Raw genomic sequence first — 18,522 nt, forward strand, 5'->3', positions numbered from 1 at the left:
TCACACACAATCAGAAGCTCAGGAAAGATTAATAAACAAACATTTACTCTCTCTTGTAAATAACTTTAAAATATATGATGTAATATAAATGTAAATTGCCTTTCATTCATTACAGTAGCAGAGTTTTACAGCAGTCTTTGAACGCATCTCTGCAGCTGTTTTATAGTGTTTGTACATTTGGTGTTTTTAATGTGAAATGGAGCAAAAAAATTCAAGAAATGTGTCTTTAAATTAAAGAAAAAACTGCAACACATATTTAATATTTATTCATTTGATAGATTAAATAAATCGGAGCTGAAAGAAGCTTAAAATGTTTGTTTTTTCTTTTAAAGGTGAATTTCACTAAATGTTTGCTGTCTGCAGAGCTGCTGGAGATAAGAAGCTCCTACGTGGAGACGGTAGAGTATAAATAACAGCACAGACAGATGAGCAGTCAGACAGGTGATGATGAAGATGATGCTGTGGCTGCTTCTGTTCGGCGTCTGGCTGAACTCGTCCTCAGCTGCAAGGGTGAGAAGAACACTTTTATTTTTATTTTATTCCAGTGTGTGTTAAGCAGCAGTCAGGTGTCCATATGAGCAGTAGAGAGGAAACATTACAGTCATTTAAAAGTATCTGATCAGCTTCTGTTGAGCTGAGCAACATTTAATTTATGATTATTAAGTTTTCTCCAATTTCATTTGAGCCTCTGAAATAAGTAAATAATAATAACTGTGTATAAAGATAATTGCATAAACCATATTGTTGTCCAACGCCTTGAATTAAAGCTTAAAGTCTGCACTTCAATCACATCTTGACTGTTTCATTTTAAATCCATTATAGTGGTCTATAGAGCTTCTGCAGTCTGAGCTTCACACACGAATCCTGCAGGTGTTTAACTTCATGTTAGTGAAAGATGTCACTTAAAAGAAAAGTTCACATCACTTCAAATGTGTCTTAAAGCAGAAAGTCAGGTGTTTATATGAACAGTGACAGAGGTTCATCCTGTTCATACTGACTATTAAAAGATTCCCTTTAAATGTGCTTCCAGTGTTCAGTGATGGAGGACTGTAGCTGATCAGCTTCTATTGAGCTTCATCAGTCTGAGTTAATCATATCAATCTTTTTAGCATCAGATTCCCTCTTAGTGTTTCCCTGTTGAGCTGTGGTGGAAGTATAGTAACACAAAGACTTTGCTACTAAAAACACTGAAGATGAAGATTTAACTCATTCAGACGACTGAAGCTTCATATTGGCTTTAGATCAACTTTTAAATACATGTTTACATTTTTACATACATGATGAAGGGATCTTCTAATGGTCAGTATGAACAGGAGGAATCATTACAGTAAACATGATGAAGGGATCTTCTAATGGTCAGTATGAACAGGAGGAATCATTACAGCAAACATGATGAAGGGATCTTCTAATGGTCAGTATGAACAGGATGAATCATTACAGTAAACATGATGAAGGGATCTTCTAATGGTCAGTATGAACAGGAGGAATCATTACAGTAAACATGATGAAGGGATCTTCTGATGGTCAGTATGAACAGGAGGAATCATTACAGTAAACATGATGAAGGGATCTTCTAATGGTCAGTATGAACAGGAGGAATCATTACAGCAAGAAAAACACTTCATGTTCAGCTGGGAAACCGAATTAGCACCACTGAAGCTTTATATTATTTCTATTCATGATATAAAGTAGGTTTTATTTTCCATCTTATATTACATTAATTAACTTTTAAAATATTTTTTTCATGCTTTAATGTTCTTATCATGTGAAGCACCAGGTAGATGTAATTTCGCGTGTGTGTGTGTGTGTGTGTGTGTGTGTGTGTGTGTGTGTGTGTGTGTGTGTGTGTGTAGCTGGGGGTGGTGCAGACAGAGGGGGGGCGGGTGCAGGGGAAGAGTCACAAGATGAGTCTGCTCAGGTCCGTCGAAGTCTTCAAAGGAGTTCCCTTCGCTGACGTCCCTGGAAAGTGGGAAAAACCAAAACCTCATCCTGGATGGGCCGGTAACACACACACACACACACACACACACACACACACACACACACACACACACACACACACAAAGGTTTAGGTCATGCTCATATATTAAATGACCAAGAGGAAGAATGTAAGTGATGAACAGTAATGGACTAAAAACTGAACCCAAGGTCTGATTAAACTATGCTAGCAGAGTCTGAATGTAGCCGGTCACATGACGAAAACATCAATAAGAAGCTTCTGTGCAAAACAACTCTTATTTCTTAAGACATCTCAGGCTGTTTTATAAGTACATTTAGTTTATTATAGTACAATTACAGTTATATTATATATTATTTGAAGGTTATTATTCAGCAGTTTTACTCGTCCGACTGACTTGAAATCAGAAATCAGAGTGTAGGTAGAGTTGAGTGTCGTCAGCGTAGCAGCGGAAGTTTAGGCTCATATATTATATGGATAAGAGATGTACTGATACTACTGATGAATAGTAGTGAACCAAGAACTGAACCCTGACGGACTTCCTGTGATGCTCTGTAGTGATCCGATCAGATATGTCATATTTCCATCGTTTGAGCTTCAACTGACATTCCTTTAATCACATCTCGTTGCATCCTCTCTGTGTGTGTGTGTGTGTGTGTGTGTGTGTGTGTGTGTGTGTGTGTGTGTGTGTGTGTGTGTGTGTGTGTTTGTGTCTCCAGGAATCTTGAAAGCCACGGAGTACCGGGAGCGCTGCCTGCAGGTGACGCTGCTGCAGACAAAAACCCAGGGCAGCGAGGACTGTCTGTACCTGAACATCTTCGTTCCTCAGGGAGTCAAATGTAGGAAACACACACACACACACACACACACACACACACACACACACACACACACACACACACACACACACACACAGCTGCAGCAGTGAATACACAAACAAAACACGATATTCTCCATATTTTCATAACAGAACCAGAAAATCCGATTGTCATCAAACACATCGTCTGTCATTTCTTCCATCAGGGTTTTTTGGCTCCTGAACAACAATGAATCATATTTACTGAGTCTGTCTTTAAATAGTTTAGAGGCAGATTTATCCTAATAATAATATTCATGACGTCTTCATGTTTTGACCCTCGTCTCTCTCCGTCCGCCAGTGTCCAGGAACCTCCCGGTGATGGTGTATCTTTTCGGCGGTGCCTTCCTGTTGGGGGCGTCCAACGACGTGGCGATCCTCGGAGACTCTCTGTACGACGGGAAGGAGATGGCCGACAGGGGCAAAGTCATCGTCATCACTGTGAACTACAGAGTTGGCCCGATGGGCTTCCTCAGCTCCGGAGACGACCGGCTGCCAGGTCTGACCCCAAAAACACCCCAAAAACACCCAAAAACACCCAAAACACCACAGATACTTTAACTATTGATCAGCTATTGATTGTCCCTCTGTTAAAGGAGCAGTGTGGAGGCTTTAGTGGCTTCTAGAGGAAAGCTAGCATCTGAATAACCCTCAAACTCTAGAGTCTGTGTTTGGTTTGTCCATTCAGGACTACCATAGAAACATGGTGGACTCTGAGGTGATTGGTTCTCCTTTACAGTCTGCTTTGTCTTGTTATTGTTCAGGATGAGATTATTAGAGGAGCAGCAGACTGTCAGGTGTTTACTGACTCATGGTTGATGGAGATCAGGCCCATGACTCGATGTAGAGGCTGACAGTCAGGGTCAAACAGGACAGGGCTCTGGACCGATCCCTGAGGAACACCAGAGTTCAGGATGAGAGTCAGTCTGGAGCCGGTTGGTCAGGAAGTCCAGGATCCAGGTGCAGATGGTTGTGTTCAGGCTCAGTCTGAAGATTAGACAGTAGAGTGTTAAAGGATGAACTGTCCTGATGAATGAGTCAGGATGTTCCAGCTGCTGCAGTAAAGTGTGGAGGGAACACAGATCACTAGACTGGTGCTGGTCTAGTGTTGCAGAGATGGGTTAGGGTTGAGCCTTTAATCTGGACCAGGATCAATAAAGCAGTCGTGGAGGACAAACGTCACAACATGAAGTCACAGATTTAGTTTTTTAAGCTTTAATCAGAAAATGTTTCAAAATGTGTTTTTACTAATCGATTCATTATAATAATAAAACTTTAAATACTGTTAACTGTAAACTCACTGCAGTCTTTACTCTATTACCTCAGAATGATACTAAAGTACACAGTAAATGTACTCAGTTACTCTCCAGCAGTAACCATAGCGACCACAGCAGGAACAGCTGAGTGTTCAAGTTCAAGTTTGTTTTCTGATCCTCCGTCAGCTCACAGCTTCATGTTTTCTGGGTCAAAGCGGCGTGTTTGATGCCTGCTGGTGGTTTCCCACCGTGTGTGTGTGTGTGTGTGTGTGTGTGTGTGTGTGTGTGATTGTGTGTTTGTTATCAGTGTATATTAGCAGAGAAACTGTGTCTGTTAGCTCAGCTGCTAAACGCTGCTGTGATGTGACCATGTGACCAGCTGATGGAGGACAGACAGGTGTGTTTGATACGAGGACGAACCTGAACACCAACATGTGTTACTCAGACATGTGATGCAGCTCAGAGGGATTTTATAAGCGCTGCGTCTGAAGGTTCAGAACAATACAAACAAAAACCAACAGACTGAGTTGCCTTTGAGAAAAATGACACTTTGACACTTTAAGACATTAATGCTGCTGCCTTAAACAACGGCTGCTCTAAAGGTGCAACTTTACTTCTCTTTTAGAAATGTATAGTGTTGTTTGTTTGTTTGTCTTTTTATCTTATTTATTGAGAGAAAGCCTCACAAACATGTCATTGAACTGCTGGTATAATGACAATAAAGTTCATTCATTCATTAAAACAAGAGCAGACAAGTTCAGCAAGTAAACATCAAAACAAATAAAAACAGATAAAAGTGAAATAGTTTTTTTTCAATGATGATGGTTTGAGATAGAAACTGTCTTTAATGGAGCTGTAACAAACATCTTCTACAGCAGGTTTTTATAATATTATAACTCTCTTATCTTTCTTATCTGCTGCACAGCTGTTATCATATAACAAAGCTGTGAGTGAGAATCTCTCAGCAGCTGTTTGTTTGGACTCGTTGATTTTCCTCAAACTGATCAGGACATTTAGTCTCTGTGCTGTTTGTATTTATACATTTATTTTTGCCATAATCGCACAGTAGCTGGTTTAGAGGCCGAGTGCGGGGGTGGGGTGGGGGGGGGGTGGGGGTGGGGGGGTGGGTGGGGGTGACCTGCAGCAGTCAAACCAGGGACGCTGTCATTATGTGGTTGGCACGGTAACCACTCGGCTACCAAGGCGCTCGCTGTGGTATTTTTGATAATAATAATAACTTTATTTATTTAGAGCCTTTCAAAGCTTTACATTAAAAACAGATAATGGGAGTAGAAGATGTTATAGAAGATGATATAATATATATATAATATATATAATATATATAATAGTTAAATAACAACAAAAACCAACAGTTAAGAAAAAGCCGGAAGATAAAAGTGAGTCTTTAAAAGATGACACTGAGATCTGCAGCAGCTGCTTCACCAGCTGAGGGTTTATATGTTTATTACTAAACGTTGATGAATTCACGTATTAAACTTTAATTATCTGAAAGGTAACTACGGCCTGTGGGATCAGCACGCTGCCATCTCTTGGGTCCGCAGGAACATCGAGGCGTTCGGAGGGAACCAAGACAACATCACCATCTTCGGCCAATCAGCTGGAGCCGCCAGCGTCAGCTACCAGGTCAGAGAGGAAGCTGCTGATAGAAAGCTCAGGAAGACGTTTGATTTAACATACAGAGATCACACTGAAGCTAAAAGAAGAACACATGATATGAAACGTAGGAATGGCTTCACGTCAAACTCCTACAGTAAAGGGTTATTCTCTTTGTCCTCAGATGCTGTCTCCCTACAGTAAAGGTTTATTCTCTTTGTCCTCAGATGTTGTCTCCCTACAGTAAAGGGTTAATCTCTTTGTCCTCAGATGCTGTCTCCCTACAGTAAAGGGTTATTCTCTTTGTCCTCAGATGCTGTCTCCCTACAGTAAAGGGTTATTCCGTAGAGCGATCACTCAGGGCGGCGTCGCTCTCAGTCCTTGGGCTCTGCAGAAGAATCCGATGGCTCTCGTCAAGAAGGTCCAAAAACTCTCAAACTGCTCAACTTATGTTTATCTATTTATCTCAAAATTAATCTTAATTATCAACTCACTGTTTAATAGATGCTGTATGAAAACGATGAAGTTATAATTAATATAATGAACTAATAATTTAATGTAGGGACGTTTTTGCTTAGATGGCTGTTTCTGTTTTTTTAGTGAATTTCGAGGATTTCAATCAGCAGTTTAATGATTGTAGAATTTTCTAAACATTTGTTGATCTAATAGATTAACTTCAAAATATATTTCATTGATTGGTGCAAAATAATCTCAACTCAAAGGTTCATTCACTAACTTTCTGTCTTCACTTGGTAAAAAAAGAGCAAGTAAGTGAATCTTTGAGTTGAGATTATATCATCACACATGGTGTACAATGAATGAATTGATCATAACAATAATAATTAAAGACTCTCAGACCTTTGTCTCTCAGTAAAAGTCTACAGCGCTTATAAAGTTCATGTTATTTAATTTTACTTTAAAAACAAGCAACGAACAAACAAATTTAAAAGTATTCTGCAGGTTTTGTCACTTTATGGATGAAATGAATGAAGCAGGAACGTCATGCTCAGTTAATATTAGCAATATATAATTAAAGTTCACACATTTATATCAATTTACACAGGTAATAAAATGCAGCTCATAACTTTAGTCATCAGGTTTATATTAAATCCAGCAGTTTATATCATTAATCTGGTTTATTTCATGATGACTGGTCTCATTTTAAAGGTTTCTGTGTCTGCAGGTCGCCAGAAAGGTCGGCTGCTGGAGGATGGACGAGGAGGAGATGCTGACGTGTCTGAAGATGTCGGACCCGGTCGGTCTCACTATGGCCGGAAAGATCGACGTGCTGCTGATTCTGGGAAAAGGTCAGAACACCTGAAACATGACGCTTCACTTCATGTGATTAAAGCTGCAGTAACATACTTTGACCAGCAGAGGGCAGAATTTACTTCACTGGTGTTTCTGCTGCAGAATGAGCTGTTGATTCATCAGCAGGAAACACCTGCAGCTCACACACACACACACACACACACACACACACACACACACACACACACACACACACACACACACATACACACACACACACACACACACACACACACACACACACACACACACACACACAAACACACACACACACACACACACACACACACACACATCATCATCAGTAAATTCTTCAACAGGAACAATGAAACATTTTACAAACTGTCTTTTTAAAGGGCGTAAACTTGATTATACTGATTACAAAGTTAAGGATTCATTAGTTTTAATAAACATTAAACTAAACACTATCAGAACATCTTAGTTCAGTGGTGTCAAACATACGGTCCGCAGGCCAGAACCGGCCCGCCAACGGATCCAATCTGACCCAATGGACGACTTTGTCAAACAAGTATTAAAATTGCAGAAACGTAAATCCAATTTTTCTGCTTCAGAGGTTTTTTTCCAATCTGACCAGAATCCAGTTATCTGAAAACACAATGAATACATATTGTATTATATCATATTTAAAACATTTATATATTGAACATCAATCAGCAGCTTCTGTTTGAAATAATCTGTAAAAACTGAGACGTGATATTGTTGAAATTGTTCATTTTACTTGAGACATCTCCGGCTGTTTATATGTTTTCTTCCTCAGATGTTTTTTTTTTATAGTAAAATATATATTATACATTATTATTATGTAATGGTTTTACTGGTCCGGCCCACTTGGGATCAGATTGGGTTGTATGTGGCCCTTGAACTAAAATGAGTTTGACCCTCCTGTCTTAGTTGATAGTTGAACTTATGAGAGAAATCCTTTTTTACATAATGACAATAAAACTGAAGAGTGAACCTTTAAATACACTGTTGACTTAATGTTCTGCTTCCACCTGAATGTTCCCAAAGAGTGAACAGAAGTGTTGGTTATTCCCTCACCATCATATTTAAGCTCTTTGCTCCTCAGCTGTACAGATATGAACCTTTATGGATCCTCTCTGCAGGCGTCGTCATGGATCTTCTTGAATTCTCTCCGGTGATCGACGGTGATTTTATCCCCGATGATCCGAGCCGTCTGTTCCACAACGCGGCTGACTTTGATTACCTGGCCGGCATCAACAGCATGGACGGACACATCTTCGCCGGCGTCGACGTTCCTTCCATCAACCAGAAGAAAGGAAACACCACCCAGTGAGCGCTTACAGGACGTTTATTATGAATATACATTCAACATAAATACAATACTATCAGTCTGTAAAGCTCAAAGCCAAAATATATGAGTCATAAACTATTAAGTGTTGGTAAGATGATGAATTCATAAATCAGTTTAACCCTCCTGTTGTTCTCCAGGGTCAAATTGACCCCGTCTCTTTTGACTGTTCCTTCTTTCCTTCTTCTTTCTTTAATTTTTCCTTCGATCTTCCCCTCTTTCCCTCTATCTTTGCTCTTTCTTCCTTCCATACTTCTTTCCTCACTTCCTTCCTTTCTTCCTCCCTTCCTTCCTCCCTTCCTTCTCTCCTTACTTCCTTCCTTTCTTCCTTCCTTCCTCCCTTCCTTCTCTCCTTACTTCCTTCCTCTTTTCCTCCAGAACTCCCTCCTTACTCCTTTCTTTCCTTCCTTCCTTCCTCCTTTCCTTCCTCCCTCCCTCCTTACTCCTTTCCTTCCTTCCTCCCTCCCTCCTTACTCCTTTCCTTCCTTCCTTCCTTCCTTCCTTCCTTCCTTCCTTCATCCTTCCTTCCTTCTGTCCTTCCTTGACCTGAGGACAACAGGAGGGTTAAACTAGTTTTAAAAGCAGCATCAGGTTTGTTAAAATGTACATTTAGTATTTTTGTTGGTTTTATAACATTTGAAATGACATTTGCACCATTTTTTACCAAAAGTAAGACTGAATGCTCCTGAAAATGTCAAATGGTGTAACCACAAAAGAATGATAAATATTACATATATTATCACCTACAGTGTATTTAAGTGGACTTATACTAATAATTACTTCATTTAAAACATGTAAATGGTTCCTGATCTCCATGGTAACCAGAGTAAATGTAATATTTAGAACAATTGTATTCCATTACCTTTATTTAATATAAAGTTATAATATAAGATCATGCCAAACTAGTTGATATGGTGTTTTATTGACAATTTACTGTTTTTAAGCAAGTTGAATTATTTGGTACAAAGTTTTTATGGTTACACCACTTAGACATTTTTGCCATAATCCTCTAATATATTCTCTCAAAATGGATTAAAAGCAGAAATTTGATGCTGAGTCCACAAAAAAAGAATGTGTGAAGTTATTCATACGTTTATTTTATCATTTTAACCCTTTAAATTTAAACTGAACCTCATGAACTCGTATATACCGATGTCCTCAGAGCTGATGTGAGGGGTTTGCTGGCCGGACTGACTAAAGAGAAAGGAAGCGCGGCCGTCAGCTCGGCCTTCGACGTGTACTCGGCTCCGTGGGGTTTTGCCCCCGACATGGCGGTGATGAAGAAGACTGTGGCCGACATAGAGACCGACTTCCTGTTCCTGGTCCCGACTCAGACCGCCCTCCGTCTCCATGCCAACAGCACCAGGTGACCCCCGACGTGCTCACGGTGGTACCGAGTTCTACTGAGCTCCACTGAGTTCTAAAGAGTTCTGTGTTGTACTTTGTTCTACTTAGTTCTACTTTGTTCTACCGAGTTCTACTAAGTTATATTGGGTTCTACTGTGTTCTACTGAGTTTTACTGAGTTTTACTGAGTTTTATTGAGTTTTATTGGGTTCTACTGAGTTTTATTGAGTTTTATTGGGTTCTACCGAGTTTATACTGAAATAAGATAAGATAAGAAGTACTTTATCAACCCCACGGATCTACTGGGTTCTACTGAGTTTTATTGAGTTCTACTGAGTTCTATGTTAGCGTGTTCCCCGGTCGTCGTTAACGTAAATTCAAACACAGTTTTGCTAAAGTACTGAAATGGTTCTGCCTGATTTGTCCCTCAGTGGCGCCCGTACCTACTCCTACCTGTTCAACATGGAGACCCGGATCCCCGGGTTCCCCAGCTGGGTGGAGGCGGAACACGCAGAGGACCTGCAGTACCTGTTTGGGAAGCCGTTCTCCACTCCGCTGGTGTACTTCCCCCGACACCGAGACCTGGCCGGTTACATGATCGCATACTGGACCAACTTCGCCCGGACTGGGTACGTTTCTATCACCAAGTACTGGTCTGAACTGGTCTGAACTGGTCTGAACCAGGGTTATTATAGTTTATAAATGTTCATTAGTTTTTATTTTTATTTAGTTTTTCAGTTTGCTTTTTTGTCAGTTTAGTTTTAGTGAGTTTAACAAGTGATGAAGTAGTTTTTAGTTTAGTGTTTCAGGTTTCAGGAGGAAATAATGCTGACACTGTGTTTGTGTTCTCCCTACTGGTACTAGCCCTACTGGTACTAGTCCTACTGGTACTAGCCCTACTGGTACTAGTCCTACTGGTACTAGCCCTACTGGTACTAGCCCTACTGGTACTAGCCCTACTGGTACTAGTCCTACTGGTACTAGCCCTACTGGTACTAACCCTACTGGTACTAGCCCTACTGGTACTAACCCTGCTGGTACTAACCCTACTGGTACTAGTCCTACTGGTACTAGTCCTACTGGTACTAGCCCTACTGGTACTAGCCCTACTGGTACTAACCCCTACTGGTACTAGTCCTACTGGTACTAACCCTACTGGTACTAACCCTACTGGTACTAGCCCTACTGGTACTAACCCTACTGGTACTAGCCCTACTGGTACTAACCCTGCTGGTACTAACCCTACTGGTACTAGTCCTACTGGTACTAGTCCTACTGGTACTAGTCCTACTGGTACTAGCCCTACTGGTACTAGCCCTACTGGTACTAACCCTACTGGTACTAACCCTACTGGTACTAGCCCTACTGGTACTAACCCTACTGGTACTAGCCCTACTGGTACTAACCCTGCTGGTACTAACCCTACTGGTACTAGTCCTACTGGTACTAGTCCTACTGGTACTAGCCCTACTGGTACTAGCCCTACTGGTACTAACCCCTACTGGTACTAGCCCTACTGGTACTAACCCCTACTGGTACTAGCCCTACTTGTACTAACCCTACTGGTACTAACCCTACTGGTACTAGCCCTACTGGTACTAACCCCTACTGGTACTAGCCCTACTGGTACTAGCCCTGCTGGTACTAGCCCTACTGGTACTAACCCTACTGGTACTAACCCTACTGGTACTAGCCCTACTGGTACTAGCCTTACTGGTACTAACCCTACTGGTACTAACCCTACTGGTACTAGTACTACTGGTACTAACCCTACTGGTACTAACCCTACTGGTACTAGTACTACTGGTACTAGCCCTACTGGTACTAACCCCTACTGGTACTAGCCCTGCTGGTACTAGCCCTACTGGTACTAACCCTATTGGTACTAACCCTACTGGTACTAGTACTACTGGTACTATCCCTACTGGTACTAACCCCTACTGGTACTAGCCCTGCTGGTACTAGCCCTACTGGTACTAACCCTACTGGTACTAACCCTACTGGTACTAGCCCTACTGGTACTAGTCCTACTGGTACTAACCCTACTGGTACTAGTCCTACTGGTACTAGTCCTACTGGTACTAGCCCTACTGGTACTAGCCCTACTGGTACTAACCCCTACTGGTACTAGCCCTACTGGTACTAACCCCTACTGGTACTAGCCCTACTTGTACTAACCCTACTGGTACTAACCCTACTGGTACTAGCCCTACTGGTACTAACCCCTACTGGTACTAGCCCTACTGGTACTAGCCCTGCTGGTACTAGCCCTACTGGTACTAACCCTACTGGTACTAACCCTACTGGTACTAGCCCTACTGGTACTAGCCTTACTGGTACTAACCCTACTGGTACTAACCCTACTGGTACTAGTACTACTGGTACTAACCCTACTGGTACTAACCCTACTGGTACTAGTACTACTGGTACTAGCCCTACTGGTACTAACCCCTACTGGTACTAGCCCTGCTGGTACTAGCCCTACTGGTACTAACCCTATTGGTACTAACCCTACTGGTACTAGTACTACTGGTACTATCCCTACTGGTACTAACCCCTACTGGTACTAGCCCTGCTGGTACTAGCCCTACTGGTACTAACCCTACTGGTACTAACCCTACTGGTACTAGCCCTACTGGTACTAGTCCTACTGGTACTAGCCCGTTATCTCAACAAGTCACACCAACCACAATACAGTCACAATGGAGACAATGAAAAGAAAACTACACCTAAGATCATTTTATCTGCTGTTCTCTTTGGTGTTAGTTAGTTTTGCTTTGTTCATTGTAGTTTTTATTTAGTTTTAGTGAACTATAATAACCCTGGTCTGGTCTGAACTGGTCTCCACTCTTCCTCCAGTGATCCCAATAATGGTGAAAGTAGAGTCCCGGCTCAGTGGCCCACCTTCACCAAAAACCAACGAGCCTACCTGAACATCAACAACAAGATCAACAAGTCCTCTGTCAGGTACTCTACTGGGTTCTACTGGGTTCTATTGGGTTCTATTGGGTTCGACTGGGTTCTACTGGGTTCTACTGGGTTCTAGTGTCTTTCAGTGTCTGTGTTCTGATGTGTTTTACTGATGTAAAAGCAGTAAGTTTGACGTTCGGTCTCTTCAGGTACGACCTGAGAGCAGAGTATGTCGAATACTGGAACACCGTCTACAGCAGCCTGTGAGGAAGGAGGAGGAGAAGAAGGGATGAGAGGAGATGGAGGAGAAGGAGGGATGAGAGGAGGAGGAAAATAATCTGATCCAACAGTTTAAACAGCACAGAGTTTGATTCAATCTGCTGATAATTATAAACTGACAGATTATTAACAGTGGAAGAGGAAGAATATCGAGTCATAAATGAGCAAGAATCTGATGAACTGTCAGGAAGCTCTTCTCATGTGTCACAAATAAAGATGAAATCTGAATCATGCTCTTTTTATTTCTCCTCTAAACACAAACTGACATTTAATTGAAGAACATCAGAATCTTCACAGTGACCTAGTCTAATTAAGGCTTTTATTTAACTTTGATTTTCTGCTGTTTTATACTTTACAACTTGGAAGTTTTCTACCTTTATGTGTAAGCAGGAGTTACTTTTACGGTTCGATTGATCCTGGACTTATGAGACATTCTGCTTTTAGTGGGTTTCTGTTTTTTGTCCTGTTTGGATGTCAGATACTGTGATGAGGCAGCTACTAATAAGAAAAATTGCCTTTTTCAGACAGAGGCTGAACTGAGCAGCTGCATAAAGGACCAGTAGAAGATAAATAAGGAGTTTTTATTCCAGTAGAGACACAGAATATAAATATAGAGCTGCAGATGTGGAGAATATCAGTCCTTTAACTTCCTGGAACCTGAGCTTTAGTTAGGTATGCATTTTCTAAATGTCTCCTAGATATGAGATAAGGACCTGATAAGTACAAAAATGTAAGTGTAAACAGGTGGAGGTGGCAGCACAAACACACCACAGGTATAGCTGATAATGAGCTTTATTGTAGATCAGTGGCAGGAATGATGGTGAACAGGAGAACAGCATCAAGGTACAGTTCATAAAGGCAGAAGATCAGAACCATATGCACCAACAAAGACAAACCAGTGATGACAAAACAGGACTGATGTGAACACACACTGCAAAATCAGAGCACAGGAACGCCAGGCAGCAAGACATCATGGACAGAAAGAGAGGCAGCAATACATCATGGACAGAGAGGCAGCAAGACATCATGGACAGAAAGAGAGGCAGCAAGACATCATGGACAGAAAGAGAGGCAGCAAGACATCATGGACAGAAAGAGAGGCAGCAAGACATCATGGACAGAGAGGCTGCAAGACATCATGGACAAAGAGGCAGCAAGACATCATGGACAGAGAGGCAGCAAGACATCATGGACAAAGAGGCAGCAAGACATCATGGACAGAGAGGCAGCAAGACATCATGGACAGAGAGGCAGCAAGACATCATGGACAGACAGTCAGGCAGCAAGACATCATGGACAAAGAGGCAGCAAGACATCATGGACAGAGAGGCAGCAAGACATCATGGACAGGCAGGCAGCAAGACATCATGGACAAAAAGAGAGGCAGCAAGACATCATGGACAGACAGTCAGGCAGCAAGACATCATGGACAGAGAGGCAGCAAGACATCATGGACAGTCAGGCAGCAAGAGATCATGGATAGTCAGGCAGACAGACAGACAGACAGACAGACAGGCAGGCAGGCAGACAGACATCATCATCATCATCATCATCATCATCATCATCATCATCATCATCATCATCATCATGAGAGCTGGAGAGTCTTGCATGGAAACAAAGAACAATCAGGCAACGAGTGAGTGAACAGGAGAAGCAGATATAGTGGGTTGATTAGTGACGAGGTGCAGCTGAGAGTCCAGGTGAGCAGAGTTGATGGTAAATGAAAACTTACCATGTAAAAGAAAGAGCAGAACTGTGACACTGAGCATTGTCTTTGAACAGGAAGTAGGTTTAGAAAAAAAGATAAAGTCCTCATATGGAGACAATGGGTTTATTTTACTGTATAACACAATTAATTCACCTGCGTGTAAAACTATTCATTTCCTTCCCTTTGCACAAACAATAATAAGGTCCCAAGGTCCTCAAATGATGATTAGCATTAACTTGTTTCTGTCACTAAAGTTCATCACATTTGTTCAGCATATCAAATTACAAACGTTATTCAAACATAAATATACATGTTTCAACATAAAGCTTGATACGTTTTTGTACCTGCTGCACTTTTATCAGCTGCTGTTCCACTCAGCTAAGATGCTGCCATCTGGTTTTTAGATAGGTTTTTTATACTGTAATGTGGTTTTGCTGCCACTAGCTGGCACATAAAGGTTTGTATGGATGAGGCCAACAGGTCAAAGTGGAGCAGAATGAAGTATAAGATCCAGCAAACCCAAAATGTAACGTCCCCATATGAAGAAGCAGGAGATTAAAGAATGGAAAGACAGATCTGTAGAGTTTGTGATATTTGACAGTGTAAATATAAAGCTGTCAGTGGTCTGAGTGTGACATCACACCACAGATATGATGATACTGAGACATCTGGTGGAAAATGAAGATGTGTTAAACGTGTTAACTATGCCTACTAAATTTACACGAAACATGTTGTCTTTATAAAATATAATGCATTTTATAGATAAAACAAACTCCACAGCTTTAACCCTATAAAGCCTGAACCATCAAATAATTGCCAGAAAATTTAAATTCTTTGAAACTAGAGTTTATTGGACCTTCTGACAAGTAATTAAAAAAGATTAATTAAATAACACTTTGCATCTATGAGTTTTTGTTTTGTATCATATTTGATACACTGAGAATCTTTTGGAATTTATTTTTCATAGCATGATTTTTTTAAACACATGAAAACATATTGAATACAACTTTTTTAAGGTCCTGCATGAAGCTCATAACAACACTGTTTAAACTGTATGATAATAATATATAATGCATAAAATGAAAATTGACGGATTTACAGATAAATGACTTCTATACCTGCTGTATCTAATTTGATACTCACATTTTCAACAGGAATTTACCATAAAATAAGCTACTAAATATTTAGTAATTCAACATTGCATTGGTTTATCTTTGTACTACATGTATCTGATTGTATATACATCACGTTTTCAGGAATGAAATATGATCACACTGATGATTTAAAGGTCTCTAAAACTCATGAATCTAATATGATACACTTGGCGATACAGCTTTAACCCTTCATAGGTCACATTAAGAAAGTTCTATTCATAAATAATTTCTTTGCTTTTCCTCTTTGAGGCCATAACAACATAAAATATGGATTTATTTCCTCATTGAGTGATGTGATGTTTTACAGACCTCTACGGACTCATTCACACCTCATTTGTTCTAAACGTTTATTAAAAACATGTTAGAGACTCATTCTGTTCGTGTACAAGATGAAAAAATGAAAGTCAACTTCAAAAATGTCTCCAGCAGGATCTCTGATGTCAGCAGTGATTTGTGTTATTCTTCCTTTATACACTAAAGCACAACCTGTATCTATAGCAACCATAGAACAACCTGTATCTATAGCAACCATAACACAATCTGATGGTCTGTCTGTACATTACATTCCTCATACAAGAGCTAAAGATTGACCCGAAAGTTAAATGGGTTCAATAGATTTTAGTTTTTGACACAAAGTGACCAAACGGTTGAGCTGCAGGTTAACATCTGAAGTGAACACAGCATGAGATCTAACGTCCAGATGAATGTTAAAGCTTTCATTCAGCTGAGCAGGACTTGTGTCTTTTTACATTGTGATTTTACTTCCTTTGCTGGCAACCGACCGACAGAGATGAACAGAAACACAGTCGGCCTCCAACATGGCCACCAGGGGACGGAGCAGGATGCATAATGGCTTTTTATTTTGATAAAGATTAGCAGAATAGCAGCACATCGAGGTGGTAAAACAGGGATGTAAAGATAAGTTGTAAAGTGAAAAGAAGTGAGCAGAAAGGAGAAAATACAATGAGTTTGATTTAAACGTCTGACATGAAGGAAGAAGAAGAAGAAGGAGAAGGATAGTGACAGAGTTCACACAGCCGGTTAGTTCTGCATTACACATTGCAACACAGTGTGAAGGCAGGAAGCTGCGATGACACACTCAACGCTTCTCTGCATCACTCTGATACCACAGAGAGAGAGAAGGAGGAAAAGAAAAGAGGAGGTGAACCACAGCAGAAAGAGAGGAGAGAGGAGAGGGTGACGGTCTCCTCACAGCGTCGACAGACTGAAGAAAGAAAAGAAGACGGGAGGAAAAGGAACACGAGACGAAAGGAGGTGAAAAGGAGACGAGAGGAGGACGAGAAGGAGGAGGAGAGAAAGGAGAAGTGGAAGTTTGAAGTTCTTCAAAAAAGAAAAACAAAGCAGACGATTAAAAAAGATCGCAGAGGAGAAACGGAGGAGGTGAAGAAGAGCGAAGAGACAAGAGAGGAAGAGGAGGACTGGGAGAGAGACAAGGAGAAGAAGAAGAAGAAGAAGAAGAAGAAGAAGAGGAGGAATAATAAAAAGTGGACAAGAAGACGAAGAGTCAAGAGAGCGAGACTTTAAACAGGAGACGCAGAAGTGCTGAGAGGAGAGGAGGAGGAGGAGGAAGAGAGGAGGAGAGGAGGAGGAGAGGAGGAGCAGCTGTCGTTATGGAGGAAGACATCAGGAAACAAGGGATGCTTTTCATCCAGCAGCAGCGGTTTGGAAAGGTACGAACACACAAAGCTAACGGCTAACAGATGAGCTAATGTCAATGATATTCACTGTAACGAGTAACAAGAGCAATGATAACAATATTAACAATAATAACTATAATAACAGTAACAGCAGCATTAATATAACTGTAACTTAGCAACAGTTCTGGACTTCTGAGATCACAACGTCATCAGATCACTAGAGTCCATCTTGTCCGACTTTGAGTCAAACACCTGACCAATCAGCGTCCTGCGAGGTTTCTTGCATGATGTCATGAATCTTATTGATCCAGGCGGTGACGGACAGACGCTTCATCCAATCACCTGCCAGGCTGGTGCTTTGTTAAAGTGGCCTCTCTTTTACAAACTGTCTCCAAGGACGACGACTCAGAAAGCTGACCTTTAGATCAAGTTACAGTAACAGAGACACTAATATAACAGAAATATAACAGTAACAGTAATATAACAGTGACAGTAATATAACACTAACAGTAATATAATATAACAGTAATGTTCAGTTTACAGTCAGCAGTCAACCATCAAACATAAACAACAAATAAATAAATAAATACATTAAAATAAAACAGGATTGGATTCATGAATAATTTAAAAGGCTGATAGCAGCAGCAGGGATTAATGATGAACCTCTTGGTTCTGCATCGGGGCAGAATGGATCTGATCTCTGATGGCAGCAACATGAACTCGTTCCTCAGCAGACGGCTCGAGTCAAACAAAATAGATAGAAGGTTATGGAGGTTGTTCTGCAAACCTTCACGATACTCTGCAGCCCTTTTCTTTGTTTTAAACCAACAGATAAAACAGAAATAAGAACAGACTCAATATAACATGTCCATAAAAGTGGTGTCAACGTTAAAACTGCAAAGCTTGCAATAAAAACACTGGAGCTGATGAGCTGATGAGCTTTTTGACACTCAGCATCGACTTGAGGTTCAAAGCACAGTTTCCTATCGATCACAGTACCGAGGTGTATGTATCGCTGCACAAGCTCAACAGACGTAATGTAACAGTAACAGTATCACAGTGCACCCGTGCATCTTGTGTCCATTACAGGGAGGTGAAGCTGCTGCACGGACACATGCAGGCATCACCTCTATTTTTACACAG

At 40.9% G+C, this 18,522-nt stretch overlaps 3 protein-coding genes across 3 annotated transcripts in view; 2 read left to right on the forward strand and 1 right to left on the reverse strand.

The window, feature by feature from the left end:
• The window catches only part of LOC133979436 (uncharacterized), a 1,726,912-nt gene that overhangs the window by 1,269,217 nt on the left and 439,173 nt on the right, over nt 1-18,522 (reverse strand). The window lies entirely within an intron of this gene.
• On the forward strand, nt 448-12,847 carry LOC133978754 (bile salt-activated lipase-like). Its single transcript, XM_062417067.1, has 12 exons — nt 448-510; nt 1,854-2,001; nt 2,677-2,796; nt 3,115-3,312; nt 5,583-5,713; nt 5,997-6,104; nt 6,867-6,990; nt 8,119-8,305; nt 9,487-9,690; nt 10,102-10,299; nt 12,530-12,637; nt 12,790-12,847. The coding sequence occupies exons 1-12, from the start codon at nt 448-450 to the stop codon at nt 12,845-12,847; spliced, it is 1,647 nt and encodes a 548-aa protein (XP_062273051.1).
• Nucleotides 17,221-18,522, forward strand: part of LOC133978606 (docking protein 2-like) — a 16,691-nt gene continuing 15,389 nt past the window's right edge. Inside the window, exon 1 of the mRNA XM_062416887.1 lies at nt 17,221-17,412. Within this exon, the coding sequence (XP_062272871.1) occupies nt 17,353-17,412 (60 nt within the window). The 5' untranslated portion in view covers nt 17,221-17,352. The remainder of the gene's footprint in view (nt 17,413-18,522) is intronic.

This window comes from Scomber scombrus, chromosome 4 (assembly GCF_963691925.1).
Source record: "Scomber scombrus chromosome 4, fScoSco1.1, whole genome shotgun sequence".
NCBI classification, from domain to species: Eukaryota; Metazoa; Chordata; class Actinopteri; order Scombriformes; family Scombridae; genus Scomber; species Scomber scombrus.

Excerpts from the sequence above, each read along its gene's own strand:
- LOC133978754 (XM_062417067.1), top strand. The coding sequence starts at position 448 with ATGAAGATGATGCTGTGGCTGCTTCTGTTCGGCGTCTGGCTGAACTCG. Across the intron at positions 6,991-8,118 it reads GCTGCTGATTCTGGGAAAAG|GCGTCGTCATGGATCTTCTT; the intron begins GTCAGAACACCT and ends TCCTCTCTGCAG. Across the intron at positions 12,638-12,789 it reads ATCAACAAGTCCTCTGTCAG|GTACGACCTGAGAGCAGAGT; the intron begins GTACTCTACTGG and ends CGGTCTCTTCAG.